At 41.2% G+C, this 18,905-nt stretch overlaps 1 protein-coding gene across 3 annotated transcripts in view; it reads right to left on the bottom strand.

Annotated features, from left to right (window-relative positions):
• Etnk1 (ethanolamine kinase 1) overlaps positions 1-18,905 on the bottom strand; it is a 41,681-nt gene that overhangs the window by 5,357 nt on the left and 17,419 nt on the right. Inside the window, exons 3-7 of one of the 3 annotated variants that reach the window (NM_029250.2) lie at positions 18,477-18,617; positions 16,556-16,698; positions 7,875-7,958; positions 5,625-5,785; positions 38-111 (exon numbers count right to left, since the gene is read on the bottom strand). In NM_029250.2, coding sequence (NP_083526.2) covers positions 38-111; positions 5,625-5,785; positions 7,875-7,958; positions 16,556-16,698; positions 18,477-18,617 — 603 coding nt within the window. Of the gene's footprint in view, positions 1-37; positions 112-5,624; positions 5,786-7,297; positions 7,514-7,874; positions 7,959-10,706; positions 10,777-16,555; positions 16,699-18,476; positions 18,618-18,905 lie in introns of those variants that run through there. The other 2 variants (XM_006507011.4, XM_006507012.1) reach the window with 2 other exon arrangements.

Raw genomic sequence — 18,905 nt, 5'->3', positions numbered from 1 at the left:
CCTCGTGGAAAAAGAACCTCAGTTAGCATCGTCTTACCCAAGGAAGTCGAACTCGATCGTGGAGTACTTAGCTTGTATCAAAGCCCAGAGTCCCCAAAAGAAATGAGAAGCCTTCAAGAGAAGAAAGAGCAATAAGTATGGAAACATACTTGGTACATGATACAAAAATTGTTATTTCTATACATGTAGGGTACTTCCTTTTTTCTCTACTTTCTAGCCTTCAAAATATCTTTTTCCTTCTGTTAATTTTTACACAACATGGCCACATTAAAGCATACAAGTAATTACAGGGTCAACACTGATGACTCTGTCCCTACTGACAAGTGACAAAGTTAAAACAACTTGGAAACTGAAGTCTAGTAGTTTCTGTAACCTTTGTCCAAAGCAGATTCAGTATTCCACATAACACACAGACACAAGAATTAGGTCACACCCTCCACCTATTGTAATGGCTCATCATACACACTAATTACAACAGTGCCGAACAAGTGTATCCGTGAAAACTGCATCCTAGAACTTAAAATTAATGTGATTTATTTTACAAGTTTGATTGCTTCCATGTATCTATGTGCACTAGGTGCATGCCCAGTGCCCAGAAAAGTGTTTTATATCACCCGGAATAGGAGTTGTAGATTGCTGTGTGCCACCATGCTCGGGGCTAGGACCCAATTCATCTCTCCAGACTCCCCCCACCCCCTTGTTTTTACATTTAGAGAGAGAGAGAGAGAGAGAGAGAAAGAGAGAGAGAGAGAGAGAGAGCGAGCATATGTGGAAGAAAGAGGACTCATTTTCTCCTTCGACCACACAAATTTCCAGAATTTTACTCTGGCCATTAGGCCATTTCACTGGCCCACAATTAATTTTCACTTAGACACATTATTTTAAAATTCAGCTAACACAGGTCAACAGCAAGATAGTTCAACAAGGAAAAGAGCTCTGAGTTCGACCCCAGGCACTGGAAGGAAGAACCTACTCTCAAAAGTTGTCGTGATGGGGGCTGGTGAGATGGCTCAGTGGGTAAGAGCACCCGACTGCTCTTCCGAAGGTCTGGAGTTCAAATCCCAGCAACCACATGGTGGCTCACAACCATCTGTAACAAGATCTGACGCCCTCTTCTGGAGTGTCTGAAGTCAACTTACATATAATAAATAAATAAATAAATAAATCTTTAAAAAAAAAAAAAAGTTGCCATGACTTCTGGTACACATGTGCGTGTACATACACATACTAATGATAAATCAAAAATTTTAAGTATTTTTTTAAAAAATTCTGGTAACATGGGGGCTGCTCTTCCAGAGGACTCAGACAGGATTCCCAGTACCTACATGGCACCCACAGTAGCTTACAGCCATCTGTAACTCTAGTCCCAGGGGATCCGATGACTTCTACCTGCCTCTGTGGGCACCAGGCATACAAATGGTATGCACGCATACATTCAGGCAGAACTTTCACATACATGGTATTTTTAATGCTGGCAACAAAATCAAAATTCCACTTCCCCAGAAAAGGCTCTACTAGACTTTACTAGAGATGCTCTAGAAAAAAATGAATGTTAAAAACATTTTCCCCCTCTGTTATATCCTCCAAGGCAAAGGCAACAGAAGCGCCAGGAGACGGCTCAGAGGGTAAGTGAAGTGGCCTCCACCAGTCAAGCCCGGCAAGCTTTAAGTCTCCAGAGTCCACATGGCAGAAGAAGAGAAAGGATCCCCCCTAGGTCATCCTCTGACCCCACCCATCCTGTGGCATGAGCATGCTCACACCTACACAAAATCAATAAATGCGTGTAAACATTGTTTCAGTGTGTGGTGTTAGCAAGGCATGCTGTAATGTCTATGGAGATCTCTCCTCAAATTTCAGTGCTTGTGGACATCAACAGCCATAGAGAAGTGCAAATAAACACATTAGAGATTCTCACTAGTATCAGAATGCAATTATCAAAAAGACAAATGTCCGTAAATGCTGAGAGCATGAAGTCGGATTAAATCCCTTCTGTATTACTAATTGGACTGTAAATTACCCAGCAGGTATGGAAATCAACACGGAGAGAGACTTCTTAGAAAGTTATAAACAGATCTACTGTATACCTAGCTATGCACACTACTTCGATATTTACCATATATGCCATGTTCTATATAACAAGGACATTTCCTGCTGACTGCTGCACTACACAGCCATCAGGTTACGAGCCAGCCTAGCTATCCAATGAGAGGCAGGGACAAATAATGCATCAATGGAATTTCTGCAGTCATAAAGGATGACATCTGTCATGTTAAGTGTGTTAAGCCAACCTCACAAAGGCAAATACTGTGTTTCTCTCATTTGTCATGTCCTAGACTTCTAGGTATAAACGGATAAAGAGCAACACTGTTACAGAACAAAGGGGCTGATGGGAGGATGGTGGAGAAAGGGAGATGAGCATGGGGTGGGGCATGCTCCAGTGACACTGTAGACGCACATGGATGGCCTTATGGAACCCTACACGATAATAATTTCTTCTTAATTGGGGCTGGGAGAATGGTTTGGTGTTAAGAAAATTTGTTATGGCTGGGCAGATCTCTGTGAGTTTAAGGCAAGTCGGGTCTACAGAGTTAAGTCCATGATAGCCAGAGCTACAGAGAAACTCTGCCTAGAAAAACAAAACAAAAAAACAAATAAACAAAACTATTTGTTGTTCTTGCAAAGGACAAGTTAGGTTCCAAGCACCCACATATTAGCTTAAAATCTATATCTTTATCTATATAGTTCCAGGTGTTCTGATGTCATCTTGTGGCGGACATAGCAAACATGTATATATACAGGCAAAATGCAAATACACATAAAATAAATAAATCTAAACTAAAAATAGATTAAAGTTTAAATTCAAATTAAAACTTAAGAGGTTGAGGCAAGAGGATTATTACAAATTCCAACTGAGCCTGGGCAAGTTCTAGGACAGTCTGAGTTGTAGAGTTAGGAGAGGGAGGGGGGAGGGGAGGGGGAGGGGGCGAGGAAGAGAGGGGAGGGGAAGGGGGGCAGAGGGGAGAGGGGAGAGGGGAGAGGAGAGAGGGAGAGGAGAGAGTCCTACCAGCCCCAAATGAAGCATTGGTGTGGATTTCTACTTCCCTCACCCTTAGGAAAAAAAAAAAATCTTATATATTCTACAGGTGGATTACTAACTTTAAGTACAGTACTTCAAAATACATTTAAAAATCTTAAGAGGGTTGTTTCTAGCCTTACTCTGAAGGTCAGCCTTATTCTTGGGTTTGGCCACTGTGGTGATTTGAATAGGCTTGGCTCCCATAGACTCATGTGTTTAACTGTGTGTCCCACGGGGAATGGCACTATTAGGAAGTGTAGCCTTGACAAAAAAGCCGGACAAAGACCTTAATGGGAAAAGAGTGGAGGAGTTACTCATCCACTCAAACACCTCAGTGCTCCACAAGAGGAAACCAGAGTTGCTTTACGGAGAGCAAACTAGTTAAACAGCAGCTAGCAGAGGGTCTTAAAGGGAATTGGAGCTTGCACCTGCACACGCCTGTGCACACCTGTGTAAAAATCCTACCACACGCTCTGTATTCTGCAAACAGAAAGCAATGCAACAAGACATTTCCAGAACTGAAATGGACAGACGTCACGTAAGAGATCAGTAGAACTGTGAAAAGAGAAGAGAGATTCAACAACTAACTAGTTTTATTTATGAACAACCAGAAGTTGGTATCAGACCTCAGAATATAGTGAACATACTATATACTAGAAAACTGCACATAAACGTAAAGAAAATGCTAAAGGGGTAATATTAATAGAACAGTTGGTTCTTCAGCCAGTGAGATGGCTCAGTGAATAAACGTTTTGCCATGAAGCCTAAGGACACAGGTTCAATGCCTGATCCTCACATGGTGGTGAGAACACTCACACCTCCAAGTTGTTCTCAGAATCCCACATGTGGTACACACACACACACACACACACACACACACACACACACACACACAGAGCACTGTTTACTTTGATGCCCTTTATCTTTTTCTATCAGAGTGCGTAATGATGTGGGGCCGTATGCACCTGTGTGCACATGGACACACTATCACGTTCCACCCTATAGTTTTGCATGTGTGTCTATGTGAATGCCTGTGTGTAGGGATATGCATCAGAGATGCATGTGTATGAAAAGGCGTCTTCCTTGTTCTCTCTCCACCTTGTACACGGAGGCAGGGTCTCTCTCTTGACCCAGAGCTGAGCTAGCCTAGCTAGTCAGGCTGTTCTGGGAATCCCTGCACTGAACTTAGATTAGAGGAGGGCTATCATACCTACCTAGCTCTTTACACTGGGCACTGTGGACCCAAACTCCGGGCCTACTGTTTACACAGCTAGCACTTTACCTGCTGAGCCATTTCTTGAGACAGGAGCTATCTGACCGACTGAACTGGCTGGCTGGTCAGAAGGCCACTCAGATAGGACTGGAAGGACAGGTCTGTCATGCCCACTTGTAGGTAGATGCTGGGGGGCTAAACACAGGTCTTCATGGTTACAAGTGAGCGTGCTTGCTGACATCTCTGCTGTCCTCATAAAAGTGACACGTGTGACTGTCTGCGAGAGCCAGCATGGCCAAGGACACCTGCAACCGCAGCCCCGAGGCCTGGCACACAAGGCTATGACAAGGCTATGACAAGGCTATGGGCCCAAGTCATACACCGAGGTCAGGATGCTTGTTTGCAGGAAGCTTGGTTTACTTGTTGGAAATAAGGTCTCATATAGTCCAGGCTGGTTTTCCTTGCTGTGTGGCCAGACTGGTGTTAAGATCTAGATAGATCTGTGTCTGCTTCCCAAGAGCTGGTACTGGAAGCCTGGACCACCTTGAGGTTTTCCCCTTAAGTCATATTTAAGTTTATTCGTAATTATACTTCACTAAAAATTGTAAAGATGGGTGTTAACTTTTACCAAAAAAAAAAAATCACCTGGTCATTCTAATTTATAAGCATTCTGAAGAACTTTACTTCCAGTATTCCTCAGCTAGAGCAGCCGTGAGCACCTAGCATCTGGTTAATGGGCTGTGTTCAGATACAATCCTAGAATCTACAGCATGTGAACGCTGCATGAAGTCTGTTAAGTCCACTTCTTTCTGGAAGTGAGTACTGTGCCCAGCAGCTCGACCATGCGACATGAGACAGCAGCTGTCACATCGACACAGCCACTCACGTGCACTGCGCTGCCAGGGTCTCTGGAGAATCAGTGCCTGAACCTAAGAGCATCAACAGTCTAGTTGTGGGCCATCACTGTAGGCTCTCTGAAAAGATGGCCAATGCTCCCAAAGCCAATTTCATAAAATCATACTTGAAATTTATAAAGTAGCTGAAAGAACCGTCCTAATACTCAGGAATGTCTTAGCACATCAGCTGTAAGCTGTGCTAATGAACGACAATATTCTCAGAAGATAACTCAGTATTTTCAAAGTGAACTCAGGCACAGATAGACAAGTGGGTAAAGCAACAACAGAGTGTGTCCTTAAAACCAGGAAATTAATGAGGCAGACTGCAAGCAACCACACTTTTCACTATTTTCAACAAAATTTACAAACTAAAACTTGTTTTGCCAGGTGATGAGCACCTGGTTACCAACACTCAGAACGTTTCGCTGACTTTACTCACCAACGCAAACTGATTGACTTGAATGAAGAGAGTCTCGACTTCCTTCTCAGTGACATCACTGCCAAAGCCCTTATACTCCTTGTAAGCTTCAAGGTAAGAGCGCAGCCACTGGCCCTGGAGCTCTCGATCTGGATAGAGACTATAGTCTACATCGCTGACACCTGAGGAGACACAGACGACTGAGAAACGCCCTTCACGTGCTTATGCACTGCCACCAAGTTTCCCAGAGAGAAGCCGTGCAGCCTCTCACTCCTGCTGGCCATACCTTCCATCACACAATGGACCTGCACTCTGACCTAGCGTAACTCTAAGCAAGGCACAGAGCTGCTGCTCATCTTAGGAAGCGGATGACGTCACTGCTCCCACTGAGCAGTCCTCAGCAGGCGCCCCGGGCTACCATGGAGTAAGGGCCTCTGGGTATTTTAAGCAGTAAAGGGAGAGCAGAGCCAAAAGCACCTCGTCCTAACAGCGTTTGATAACACACAGGATAAACACATCTTTATTGATTATTTGGCAGTTTCACACAGTGCACCACAATACTCTCCATGTCCAGTCCTCCTAGGTCCACCCCACAAAGGAAAACAAACACCATGTCCAGCTGCATGCCCATATACCCCAACTCTGCCATTTTCTACTTCCATCTTTTCCAAAGGAAGGGGTGATGAAGAAGAAAGAAGAAAGGTGGGCCGTGACCACAGTCTGATGACCAACCCTCAATGTTTCTGCTGCTCTTGCCTGGCGCTTGGGGTTCTTCATAAATATTCTAAACCCGGCTCTGTCGTGTTACAGCTTTTGCTTCTCCTCCCAGAGAGTTCTGTCTTAGAGACAGCAATCTCACCTTAATGCTCCCTTCCTCCCTTGTATTCCAACAGTCAGGGCTTAATTCAGCTTTTCCCACAGAAGGTCTAAGACCACTGTGGATGACACAAGGGTGAACTCGCCGGGCGTGGTGACGCACACCTTCAATCCCCGCACTTGGGAGGCAGAGGCAGGCGGATTTCTAAGTTCGAGACCAGCCTGGTCTACAGAGTGAGTTCCAGGACAGCCAGGGCTACACAGAGAAACCCTGTCTCTAAAACAAAAAACAAAAAATAAAAAACAAAAAACAAAAAACAAACAAACAAAAAAAAAAACCAAAAGGGTGAACTCTTATTCTACACAGACTCATTCCTGCCTCCTGGCGAGTGAGCACATGAGAACATGTGCAGCACACGCATGGGCTGTGGTGTGCGCATATGTATCATATATGTGTGGTAAATTTGATAGAACTAAGTAACTAGAATCAAAACTTCCACCAACTTCATTTATTAGCCTAGACCCAAATTATATAAATATAAAAAGACAGGAATCTGCTACAAGTCTAAGTTCAGTGATGCCATATCCTCACTAGGAATAAAACACCCAAATTATTTTCTGATCTTTACTTTTAAGAAAATCCTAAGCTGGACAGTAGTGGCACACGCTTTAATCCCAGCACTTGGGAGGCAGAGGCAGGCGGATTTCTGAGTTCGAGGCCAGCCTGGTCTACAGAGTGAGTTCCAGGACAGCCAGGGCTACACAGAGAAACCCTGACTCAAAAAAAAAAAAAATATCCTAAATATAGTGTTAATTATATATTCCACTTACATTTTAAAAATCTCAAGTTTTAGAAGTAATTATAAAATGAAATTCAAGAGGTAAAAATGCTCAGCTTTTTAATAGCAATCAAATTTAAACTGGCGTTAACTCATAGGCAGCAATGAGGTTGTGTAGGCTAAGAGTTCACCCTTCATACACGCATGCTGCTCTCGCTATGAAGGAGGGAGCTGTTACGGTCTTTACACCTGGATGTTAGGTAGTATTTGGATGCACATGGAGCAGAAGGGAGGGATGCAGCATGAAGATGGCATCTGTAGCAATCAAAACAAAACCATAAAAAATGTCAGTGTCTTGTTAAAAAGCATTTCAAGAACCATGTGGCTTTGTTGTGCTGGAGATGGAAGCAAGATACATGTGATGGGCACATGGAGCAAAGGACTGCACAGGATCAAAACCCAGGTCACACACCACTACTCTCCAAGATTCTCCCCTTCTAGTGCAGTATTTTCTGGTGGCAATGAGGGGAAGGCTCTCTTCTCCAGGAACAAGTAAACAAAGCCAGAGGGTCAAGTGCTGGGCGGCACATGCTGCTCCTGCCCAGGGACTTGGTCCTGAACGGCTCTAGAGCGTCAGTGTTGGCAGATGACCGCAACAGTGAAGCATGGGTCTTACCTGCAAATTCATTGAAATGATTTCCAATATCATATGCCAGGTAGTTGTATCCAGAATACTCATAATCAATGAACTGTACGTCACCTATGTGAGACACAGAAACAAAGCAAATAAGAAATCACAAACATGATCAGAAAAGCCCTATGCTATCTATAACTCAGTCTCTCTTATACTTTGTCTCAATGGGCGTGCTTGGTTACATGCACTTCTGAGACAACACAGGGTGAGGCTGTGAATTTTATGGCAATGAGCTTTACAAAATTCAAATTATGTCCCTGATCAACAGCATTTCAAAAACATTATTATCCACTTTTATTAAAATGAAAATATAGTCATTTCCAAGTTCTAACAGAGGAAAGATACGCTTTTCACCACATGGGGGCATCAATAACTTAAAAACTCATATTTAATTAGAAACAACTGTGAATCGTTAACAGCCTATCTGAACAAGACATCGCCTATGACAAACTCTACACTAGCAAGCTTATCTAACGTAGGAAAGAAAGTGGGAAACCATGAATTCTGTGCTTCTGACAGTAAACGTGGTGATCAATTTGATGCTGTCAAAGTCTTAAGCTTGTATGGTTTAACCTCACAACTGCGTTTTCCATGTCTCAAGGGCATTACATGAGTTAAATTAAAATTTCATTCAAATGTATGTGTGTATCTGTCTCTCTCTCCCTCACTCTGTGTGTGTGTGTGTGTGTGTGTGAAGACAACTCTGCCCACCTTTTACAAGTGATTACTATGACTTAGAAATTTTTAATTTTTAAGTGCTCATTACCGTGGGATTACATGTAAATATATAAGCTGAATATATTCTATGATAAAACACAGAAGTGATACTGATTTTTTTTAAAAACTAATGTACGTCACTGTGCACACCAAGGACGTGTGTGCCCATGGAACTCCAGCTGCAGTGGACACAGAGTGGCCATGCTGCGAAAGTCCATCTCAAGTTGGTCAGGCTGAGAGACTGTGTAACAACAACGTGGTCATCCTGTCCTGTAAGCCGTGTGCTGCAGTTACAGGGGCGTTTCTCAAAGAAAGCAGTGTCTTAATTTTACTGCCTTAATAGAGATCTGGATATTTACTCCAGAAGTATATGAGCATAGTTATAGTTAAGAACTTATGACCAGGGGCTGCTGTGGTAAATGTGAAGCTCTTTAGAGAGCAACTGGATTCCATTCTAAAACTGTGTAAGGACGGCAGGCCAGGGGCTGGGAGCAGCCTGAGCTGAGATGTGGTCTAGCAGGCCTAGCAGGCACCAGGCCTGGGGTTGACCCTAAACACTGTATTGGGAAAAGGAGCAATGATCAAAGTATATTCCAGTTTGCAAAACTGGATGCATCTTGTTACAGTGAATGGTAAGGGTCCTTAAATGTTACTAAGAATAAACCACTGCAATCCCTGTGGCTGCTGCAAGCCCATGGCTGCTTGACAAGCACCCGTCACTGGAGGATTTCAGCGAGCAACACAAGGGCATCCGGACAAGATTGGCAGTGACAAGCTGCGGACAAAGTCTCACGGCAAGCCCTGGACTGAGACAAAGCACTCAAAATTAGGAGTCTAAAAGATAAAGTTACGAAATGGATATTGAAATCAGCTAATATACTGTGTTACAATTTATTAAACTATGTCTAAGAAAAGAGGATATAGGGCAAAGGTGAATTGAAATAAACCAAAACAAAATGTTCATCTCATTTATTGTAGTGGTAGACTAGTGACTTTCCTTTAAACTTTTCTTCTCTTTCTTTTAAAACTTCTTTACAATGAGCATTTCTGAAGAGAAAAATGTTATTCTTAAAAAAGAATACTATGAGTATTCTCTAGGAAACTGTCAACAAGCAAAACTAAATACAACGATCCAGAACATACCTATGCCTCCACGAGCGTTCAAAGAGCAGAGTTCAACATCTACCATGTGCGTGACTGAAGCAGCCGAGCGCTCACAGGTGACTTACAGCAGCGGCTGATGCCTTGGGCTGTTTAAGCACAGCTTCTCGTAGAGCTCATTTTAATAGTTACGTGCCAATAAAAATACACAGCCCAGTCCCGAAGCTTACTTTTGCAACATAAATAAAAGCTTCCATTTTCAAAAGTATATTTAGAATTTGGCAAACACAGTTAAAATAGCAGGTAGAAACAGTCCCGCTTATACACATAACTTAACTAAAACATAAATCATTTTAAGAAAAGTTAAAATCTGTTTCAACATGAAAAGTTTTAGCAGTGACTTTTGTAGTAGCGTTAACTCATTAACACTGGCCTTTACGTTTAAAAGCTATGTTGAGTTTATAATGAAATCTAAAGATAAGAAAATGAAGCTAACAAAATACAGATGGGGCTGTTACCAGGCTCCGTGCATGTGAACAAGTGAGGCGACAAAGCTCCAGTCAGTGCGTTTAAGAAGCACGGGGCGCCGCCACATGGCAGCAGCAATGGCATACCTAATCTGTAGCAGATGAAGAGAATTTGGCAAACTCACATTGTACAAGACACAAAGCTTTAAAGGAAAGAAATGTTTAAAATCTGCATTAACTATTCTGTTTCAAATCATTACAAAGTGGAACTCAACCTTAAATTTAAGATTCTGCAACAATGTAAAATTAAAGAGGTCTTATGATCTTTAGGGTGCCAGAAAAATCAAATTACAGCACTGGGAAATATTCTCCTAGCAACAGAACATGTTGTTTCTTTTCACCGTGAGTTTAATTTTTTTTAATATTTCCCAGTATTAATAATGTCCATTACTCTTAATAACTAATTCCTTCAGACAAGAATTTCTCCTTGAGGTCTCAAAGGTGAACAGATAATGAAAACACACCCTAGAATCTGATGTGCACACTCACTTCCCAAGGAGGGGCTTCTAGATCATCCAGATTCTCAGGGCATCCTTAACCTTTAAAAAAAATGATCAGCTTAAAGGCTAGCATTGATTTTTATAATCTTTAAATAATTGCACCAGTGACACACAACACAAAGCAAATAATGGATGAATTTGAATTTTCAAAAATATTTTTGATTTTTTTTACTACTGCTTGAAGCCCTCACCACTGTAGGAAAAATCCAGTTAAACTGGTCAAATCTCAATGCAAGAAAACTAGTCTTCCATTTATTAAAGCATGTTAAAGCCAAAAACGAACTAAACAAGGCTATATAATTATAACAAGACACATGTCTTGACCTTATCTTATTACAAATGAAAAGAAAAGTCACCTATTTGAGAGTCGGACCCTTTCCAGCCCAGCTCTTAGACATGGAGAAACAGCGGTGAGGAAAGTTCACAGGAATTCTGTGTAAGAGCTTGGCAAGAGGATGTGAGCGAGGAAATACCCACCTCCAGCCCAGGCCAGCACACATCACTCTCACTGTAAGAGCAGGGACTGGCAACAGCTGTGTGAGGCTGAGCCTGGGGAGGGACACAAGAGCCCTCGTGGTACATGGGAAGTAGTCAAATGCTAGGAGAGAAATGGAGGCTCTACTACACAGAACACAAGCACAGTAGCAGGAGAGGAAGGGCTGCAAGAGCATTTCCACAAAGGGGAAACACGGCATTTAACATTCTCACCCAGGTATGACTGAAATACAGTGGGCCTAGCGCATGCGTCTGAAAAGGCTCATGCAAACAACTCAGGAAAACCAGTGGGTCACACCCAGGCACACACAGAAAGAGGAGAGAGGGATGCTGGGAAGAAAGGGCTCAGCAGGAATGGGGAAAGAACAAGAGAATACTGGAGGAGGAAGGACCGCCGTACACCAGAAACTGTGACACTGTCAGGCAGTAAAAATAAACACTGAAAACAAACATCCAGCAATCTCAGTCAGTGCTCCTTAATAACTAAGGAATGCAGGGGACTGTTTGTTGGGTTTTAAAACAGGGTCTTGCTCTGTAGCCCTGGCTGCCCTGTCACTCACTACATAGACAGCACAGGTCTCTAACTCACAAAATTTCCATGCCTCAGTCTCCTGCGAGCTAGGATTACAGACATGCACCATTGCGTCTGGCTAGAGTCCTGCTGGACGCTGACTGTCTTGGGCTGCTCTACTCTCACACACAGTAGTCTAGAGTAAATCAATTCAGGATTAGTGTATTCTTCTCGAGAGCACGAGGCTCTCTCCAGGATGGTAGAACTGTTCTGTACTTAAGGGCCTTCAGCTTATAGGGGCAGACACCTGTCAAATTCTACAAGTAGCATGCTTAAAACTTGTTTTTAAAGGCAGGTTTCCACTATGTTGCCTAGGTTACCTTGAATTTCTCAGGCAACAGATATCCCACGCTTTCAGTTTCCCAATGGCTGCAATGCTACTCCACATCACCACCCCCAGCTTGCTATGCTAAGCCTGGCACAGTACACTTCAGTGCATGCTGAGCTCTAAACACACTACACTGTAAAGAACTTGGGGATGGAAACCACGCAGGTCTGCAACTCAGTGAAGATAAAGTAAGAAAGGAAGACAGACTGATGAATGAGCAGGTGAGGTGGGATACAGCACAAACTTGTCAATCGTAGAGACTCTAGGTACCAGGTACAGGGTTAGAAAGAGTTAGGTCTATATCTGTATTTGTAGATATTTAAACTCAGTACTCTATAAACATGGCTTTTATTTTAAAGATATGGTGGTACTCCAAGCAGGCAAGCAAAGGTATATATGTGTATGAATATATTGATTTTTATAAGCAAACTGTTTATATGACTATGTACCTATTTCTGCTTGTTTCATCAGTAACGTTTCAAAGACAAGATTCTGTTTGTTTCTGTTATTTCTTTAATAGGGACTGGGGGAGGAGGAGCCTAAAACCTACCCAAGAATGACCCTGAATTTCCTGTCCTTTGTTTCTACCTTCCAAGTACTGGGATTACAGTACTGGCACACCCACTTACTCGACGCTGGCTGAAGATGGAGGAGGATGGCTGAGGATGGCTGAGGCTCTGTATGTACTAGGTCAGCAGTTAGCAACTGAGCTACATCTGGTACCACAAGGACAGCTCCACTGAGGCTGATCTGTGTCGGTCAAGCAGGAAGGGCTAAGAAATCTCTATAAACCTCCTAGCAAGTCAGATTTGTATTAAATGTTAAAATAAACCCATGGGAAAGATCTTCTACATCACTAAAACAATAAGTTCTGTGTTAGTAAGAGCAGAATGGATCTTGTTTAGAGCCAATCAGAGGACAGTAGTACAGACTTTCCTACCTACCGTGTACAAAACTAAAACCATTCCAATAAAAGGCCTTCATTTTCTTCTACTTTTGTTTTGCCTAAATGCCAATCAACTTCTTGTGTTTTACTGAATAGAAAATGGACAATGATTAACATCCCTTAAATTTAAAGTTATAGTAAGACTTATACATGGGCTCTTATGAAGAAATTGGGATGAGGGTAAGAAACAAATTAACTAAAGTCATTGTCAAAGCAAAGAACCTTCTAACAAAAGTAGAGACAAGCTCTCAATCTTGAAAACTTCATCAATGGCTTCTGATATGTCCCCAACTGAAGAATTAGCTAATATCCAAATAGAATACTACGAACTGCAAGTCACTCCGAGTTCCTCACTCTAAGCCTTGTGAGATTAACAAATGACTGACAGACAACTGCATAATGCTGCCTTCCTCTGTAGGAAGAACAGCTGCTTTATTTTTTGTTTTTATTTTTTGTTTTATTTTTACAATTTTAGCTCATTACTGTGCACTGACCCCACTTTGAGGTCAGCTGTCCCTTCATACAGTCAGGAATGGATCAGCAGCAGCTAAGGAACGCCTGCATTCTTATGCTAATTCTTCTGTTGTTGCTTTGGGTTTTTGTTTTGTTTTGGGCTTGTTTGTTTGTTTCTTTCATTTGTTCCTCCTAGTAGCTCTGGCGGTCCTGGAACACACTGCGATCCATGTGCCTCGGCCTCCCAAGCACTAGGATTAAAGGTGTGCATCACCACTCCCCAGATCCTGATAGCATTTTATAAAACGTATACTATTAACAGCATAATAATGGCTGGCAAACCATGTATGTATGTAATGCCAAAGCCAGTTCATCACATTACTTTAAATGTATGCAGTCACTGCACAAATGTGAAGTATCAAAAGTGAGCTTCAAACTTACACTGCTGAGAAAGAACAAAGACAGCTTGATGATATCAGGTCCAGCCCACTCACTTCCTTATTTTTATCTACTTATATCTCACAAGATAAGCAGAAAATAGGGAGTTCAAGAGGATGACTTTAAGATAACAGATCAAATGTGTACGTAAATAAAATGCAAATTTTAATCCATTATTCTAAGTACAAGTACCTTCAAAAAGCTCAGCTTTCACATGCTACAGTAAAGGAAGGGCCAGCTAAAACAGGTGTAGCCAATTTGCCTTTGCTGCTGCTGTGGTTGAGAGCCTCGCCTTTAAAGGCAGAGCCAGCTCTCCAGCCCCCTTTTGTGGTTTCCTCAGCCCCCACTTGAGATGGGGTCTCAGTAGCTCTAGCTGTCCTGGAACTAAGTAGACTACATCTGCCTGCCTCTGCCTCCTATGTGCTGGGATACAAGATGTACCTACACACACCTGGCTCCCATACTGCCTGTTCTCAAATCACCTCTGGAGTGTCAAAGCAATGCTCCTAGGCCAAATGCATTAAGCTTACCAACTTGTTGGACTAAAATGTGGTTATCTTCTACTTGTAACTACAGATTCAAATAGGTCACATGCTTTCATTATCTCAGAGCTACTAGCTCCTCACCTGAAATCACAACAAAGAACATCAGGTCAGGCGTTCTTGAATTTTAAGTTTTACCTGAACACTAACTACAGTGTCTTAGAGCTTATGTATCAACTATTAACATAGAAATCCAAGATCTAATCAGCCTTTCCAATAAACACAAAACTACTGACTGATAAAGAGAACACATAACAGAGTCTTTCCTTACTAACACTCAAAAGACAAGGAGCAAGCAATACAACATGAACTCTTACTGGAAGGAAAGGGACAGAGAGACATGGAGAGGGATTTTGACCTCTAACACCAAATTAGAACCTAATTCTTCTCTTTGATTTACATGTAAATCATCAAGAGCTGAGACTGACAAATGTTTAATGAAAAGTACCTATGACAAAGTAATCTGATTTTTTTGGTCCCTTATTTTTAGTTTTATAAACAAGTTTGTTCTATGAAATGGATATGCAAAAAGATAAAATATAAATGATATTTAAACCTATATTCCAAAGGAAGTAACAAATTCCCTTTAACGTGCAGTTAAAGATAAAGCTGAGTGTCCACTTCACTGTAAGATGAAGTCCCTTCCATGAAACTCCATTACACAAATGCACTGAACGCTAGCAGGCCTGCTAAGCACAGCTAATGCTTCTATCTCATATGGCATTGAGATCTGGTCACCACTCCCGTACCGTAACAACTCCTCAAAGAACACTGTCAAACACTTATGCTCTACGGTATACCTAAAGTTTAAAATGAAGTGATTCCACACAAAAATTAAAACAGTTCAAAACACAGCCTTTAGTGCAGTGTTTTGTTTTTTTTTTAAAACAATCTCTCATCCACATTAAAATATCAAATATGAAAAATGAATGTCTTTGAAAATATAACTTAAGGCCGCACCATCCTTGACAGTGCCTCTTTAGTTGGGTTTCAGGCTAAAATTAGCAATAATTATTAACAATTATTTTATTAGAACAGTCCCAACTCTGGATATAAAATCACTAATAGGAAATTTAATACATTTATGACTACAATAATAATGATTTTTTGGTTTTAGTATATACATAAAAACACTTTTTTTTTTTAATTTAAAATACAGTCTCCACAAAATAACTACTTTCAAAATTGGCCTTCTCTGAAAAGCAGTGGCTCCAGTTTCAAGCACTTCAATTATTAATTTTTAACACAAATGGTACTTTCAAATTTCAATTTAATATTTGAAGATGTTTACTGTTTAGCAACCAAACCTCAAAGCACTTTACCCAATGACCTAATAACGCAACCAGTGACTCTTACATGTGAACAGGAAGCATCAAGATATGAGCAGTCACACAAAGTTACACCAAAGTATCAACTTGTATCTCAGAATATTTTAAGTCTATTTACCAAAGCTATTTTATTACTACTTCATTTGCTATAAATATGAACAAAGGCAGTAGGCTACATTTGAGTCTCTCCCTAGAGTATCAGCACACACACAGGAATTAGAAAGCCTGGCTGCTAATGCTGCTAAGCCCACAGCGCAGATCCAGCAGTGCAGTAGCAAATCTGTTGATTTCCCACACTCCCCATTACAGCAGACATGCTTTCAAAATCACAAGTAGCCAAACAGCTTTTAAAAATATATTTATATGTGTATATTTATGTATAGTATATACATACATATATATATGTATATATACACACACATACATACAATTATCATTATACACTTAAAAAGTCAAGAACCAACTACTTTTAACAATTTAAAGGCATTTTATCCATATATATGTATTTATGTGTGTGTGTATGTATGTATATATATATATATATATATATATATATATATGTATATTCCTAATAGCAATTACCATGATTTTTATAACCTCAAGCAAAAATCTTTGTGTATGTTTTACTCCTTGTTTACTGATACAAAGACGAGGGACCATTAAAAAGAGCATATGAGCAATCAATCAAATTACTTACTGCTAAGGTCAAATACCTACCTTGTTTCTCGTTGTAGATTATATTCTTACACAACAGGTCGTTATGGCAAAGGACCACAGGTGAGCCCAGGCTTGAAAGCAGCTCTTTCATCCAAGTCATCTCCTCCTGCAGAAGCTGCGGGCTTGGGATCTCACTCAGGAACCTTTCCATTTTAAAAGAAGAGTTGTTTATCTAATTGACACTTCTTTCAAATTTAAAGTTAAAATTCTACCTCAAATGCTTTCTATTGAATAAGCACATATTCCTGAATTCAACAATAAATCAAAGTGTTCCAAAACCTGAATAAAGAAAACCTTTATAGTCAACTTAAACATAAGACAGTTAAACTGTAGAGCAGAAACTAAAAGGGACAGAATAAGCAGTGAGCAGCTGTGGTGTCCACTCTCAACACCTGATGCTAACTGCCACTCTATACAGGCGAGGGGACTGAGACACAAAGTGTATGATTTAAAGTTACAGACTGAAAATGTTTATTTTAAGCAAGGAAAGGTGAAAATGAGTTATCTTCAGAAAACCCTAGAGCACCATCTAAGATGGAGATGACACACTCAAATTAACTACTTCATCTCAACAACAAAGCTATGACTTGCCTCAGTGCAACTGAGGAGAAAGTTTCTTTTAAAAAAAAAATTATTAACATAGATTTTTTTTTATTTTTTTAAGATTTATTTATTTATTTATTTATTTATTATATGTAAGTACACTGTAGCTGTCTTCAGACGCACCAGAAGAGGGCATCAGATCTCATTACGGGGGTGCTCTTACCCACTGAGCCATCTCACCAGCCCCCTTAACATAGATTTTAAGCACGAGGGTTAATAGAAGGGTGCCTGGGAAAAAGGAGGAACCCAAAAGTATGGATGTAGGTTATCTATTTGCATAAAATTTAATAGAAAATATAATGGCACAGAATGGGCGACCTCCTCCAGCTTGCCACATGCCCTCCAGGCACGGACTGCTAGTCACTCCTTCCCAAAGAGCTGCCTGGCCTCTTGGTTCTTCATCCAAAGTCTATCAAAGTACCCTTTACCCTCCACACAAATTATCTACATGGGGAGACCACCAACAAACTCAGCTAATAACCTACAGTAGTCCGGTCCCTTTACACAGATGACACAATGGAGCTGAGCACTTGCCAAGGGGACATGACAGGGACATGGAGCTGAGGACTTGCCAAGCTGGACCCACAGTCTGCTGCTTCCCAGACCACTTACAATATTCTTTCTGTGTGTGCACATGTGCTTAAGAGATTCTGGGTGTGTGTGCATACGTGTGGGTAAGCACACTGTCAACACTTCTAAATCATGCTTGCTTCTGTTGTTCTGGAAACAGAATTCCTACACAAAGCAAAAGCCTTAACACACTTTACATAGAAACCTAATAAAATGTTCCATGTTTATACTACTAATAATATTCAAGATTTAGATTCTAAGACTAATCTAAAAAAATCCCATATAAAACATGAACCAACACTTGCAGTCTGAACTTGGTAGTCAATGTGAAAGAGCTAAGATCTCAGAAGGTAAATTTTCACCCTAATAATCTACCATTTAAATAAACACAGTAAATTAAGATGGCCTAAATTCTTACAGTCCCATCCCATACCCACACCTCTACCCCTCTAGACCTTTACGGTAATTGGTGCCGCTGTGCCCTCTGCTGGTGTTCTTTATAATTGCGTCTAAATGAATACTTGTGTCTGCAGCAACTCCCCCCCCCCTCACTGTGTAGGGACTTTCTTCAGGGTCAGGGTGGGGAGGGGACGCTTCAACAGGGCGAGGAGAAAGGAGACTGTTGCTGCAGTGTCACCTGAGAGCCACAGTCAACAACTGTTCACTTTAATACAGAGAGGAATGCACACCAGCACTATCTTTCAGTACATAGTAAGGGCAAAGCCATGCAAATACCAAAGTAATTTACCTTTTATTAATGTTTTCATCAGCAAATCCGGTGGGAATGAGAGAGAAATATTTTCCCATCTTTAGCCATAGGTTAGATTTGGGGATCCAGCCATTGTGCGCATGAATAGCATGGATTTTAGCAAGCTGACGAGCTATTAGCCTGTTTAAAAACAAAATTTTAAATTAAGGATAATTAAGTAGTCTATTTAAAAAAGATTCTCACTGTGTCACTGTTAGCCAGGTTCCTCAACTGTCTTCCACGCCTTTCTGCACCCTGTATACAACTGCACTCAGGCTCTGCTCTAGGGGTTTCCTTCTAAGCTCCATTTTGACAGTAACTCTGCCAGGTCAAGTTGGCTGCTTCCTGCAAACCTTTCCAGATTCCTCCACCTCACACAGTGGCTGCACCTCACAGCTGCTTGCTATGGCCACAGCATCCTTGACTCCT

The sequence above is a fragment of the Mus musculus genome, chromosome 6 (assembly GCF_000001635.26).
Source record: "Mus musculus strain C57BL/6J chromosome 6, GRCm38.p6 C57BL/6J".
Taxonomy (NCBI): domain Eukaryota; kingdom Metazoa; phylum Chordata; class Mammalia; order Rodentia; family Muridae; genus Mus; species Mus musculus.
This window is presented reverse-complemented; position numbering and strand designations above follow the sequence as displayed.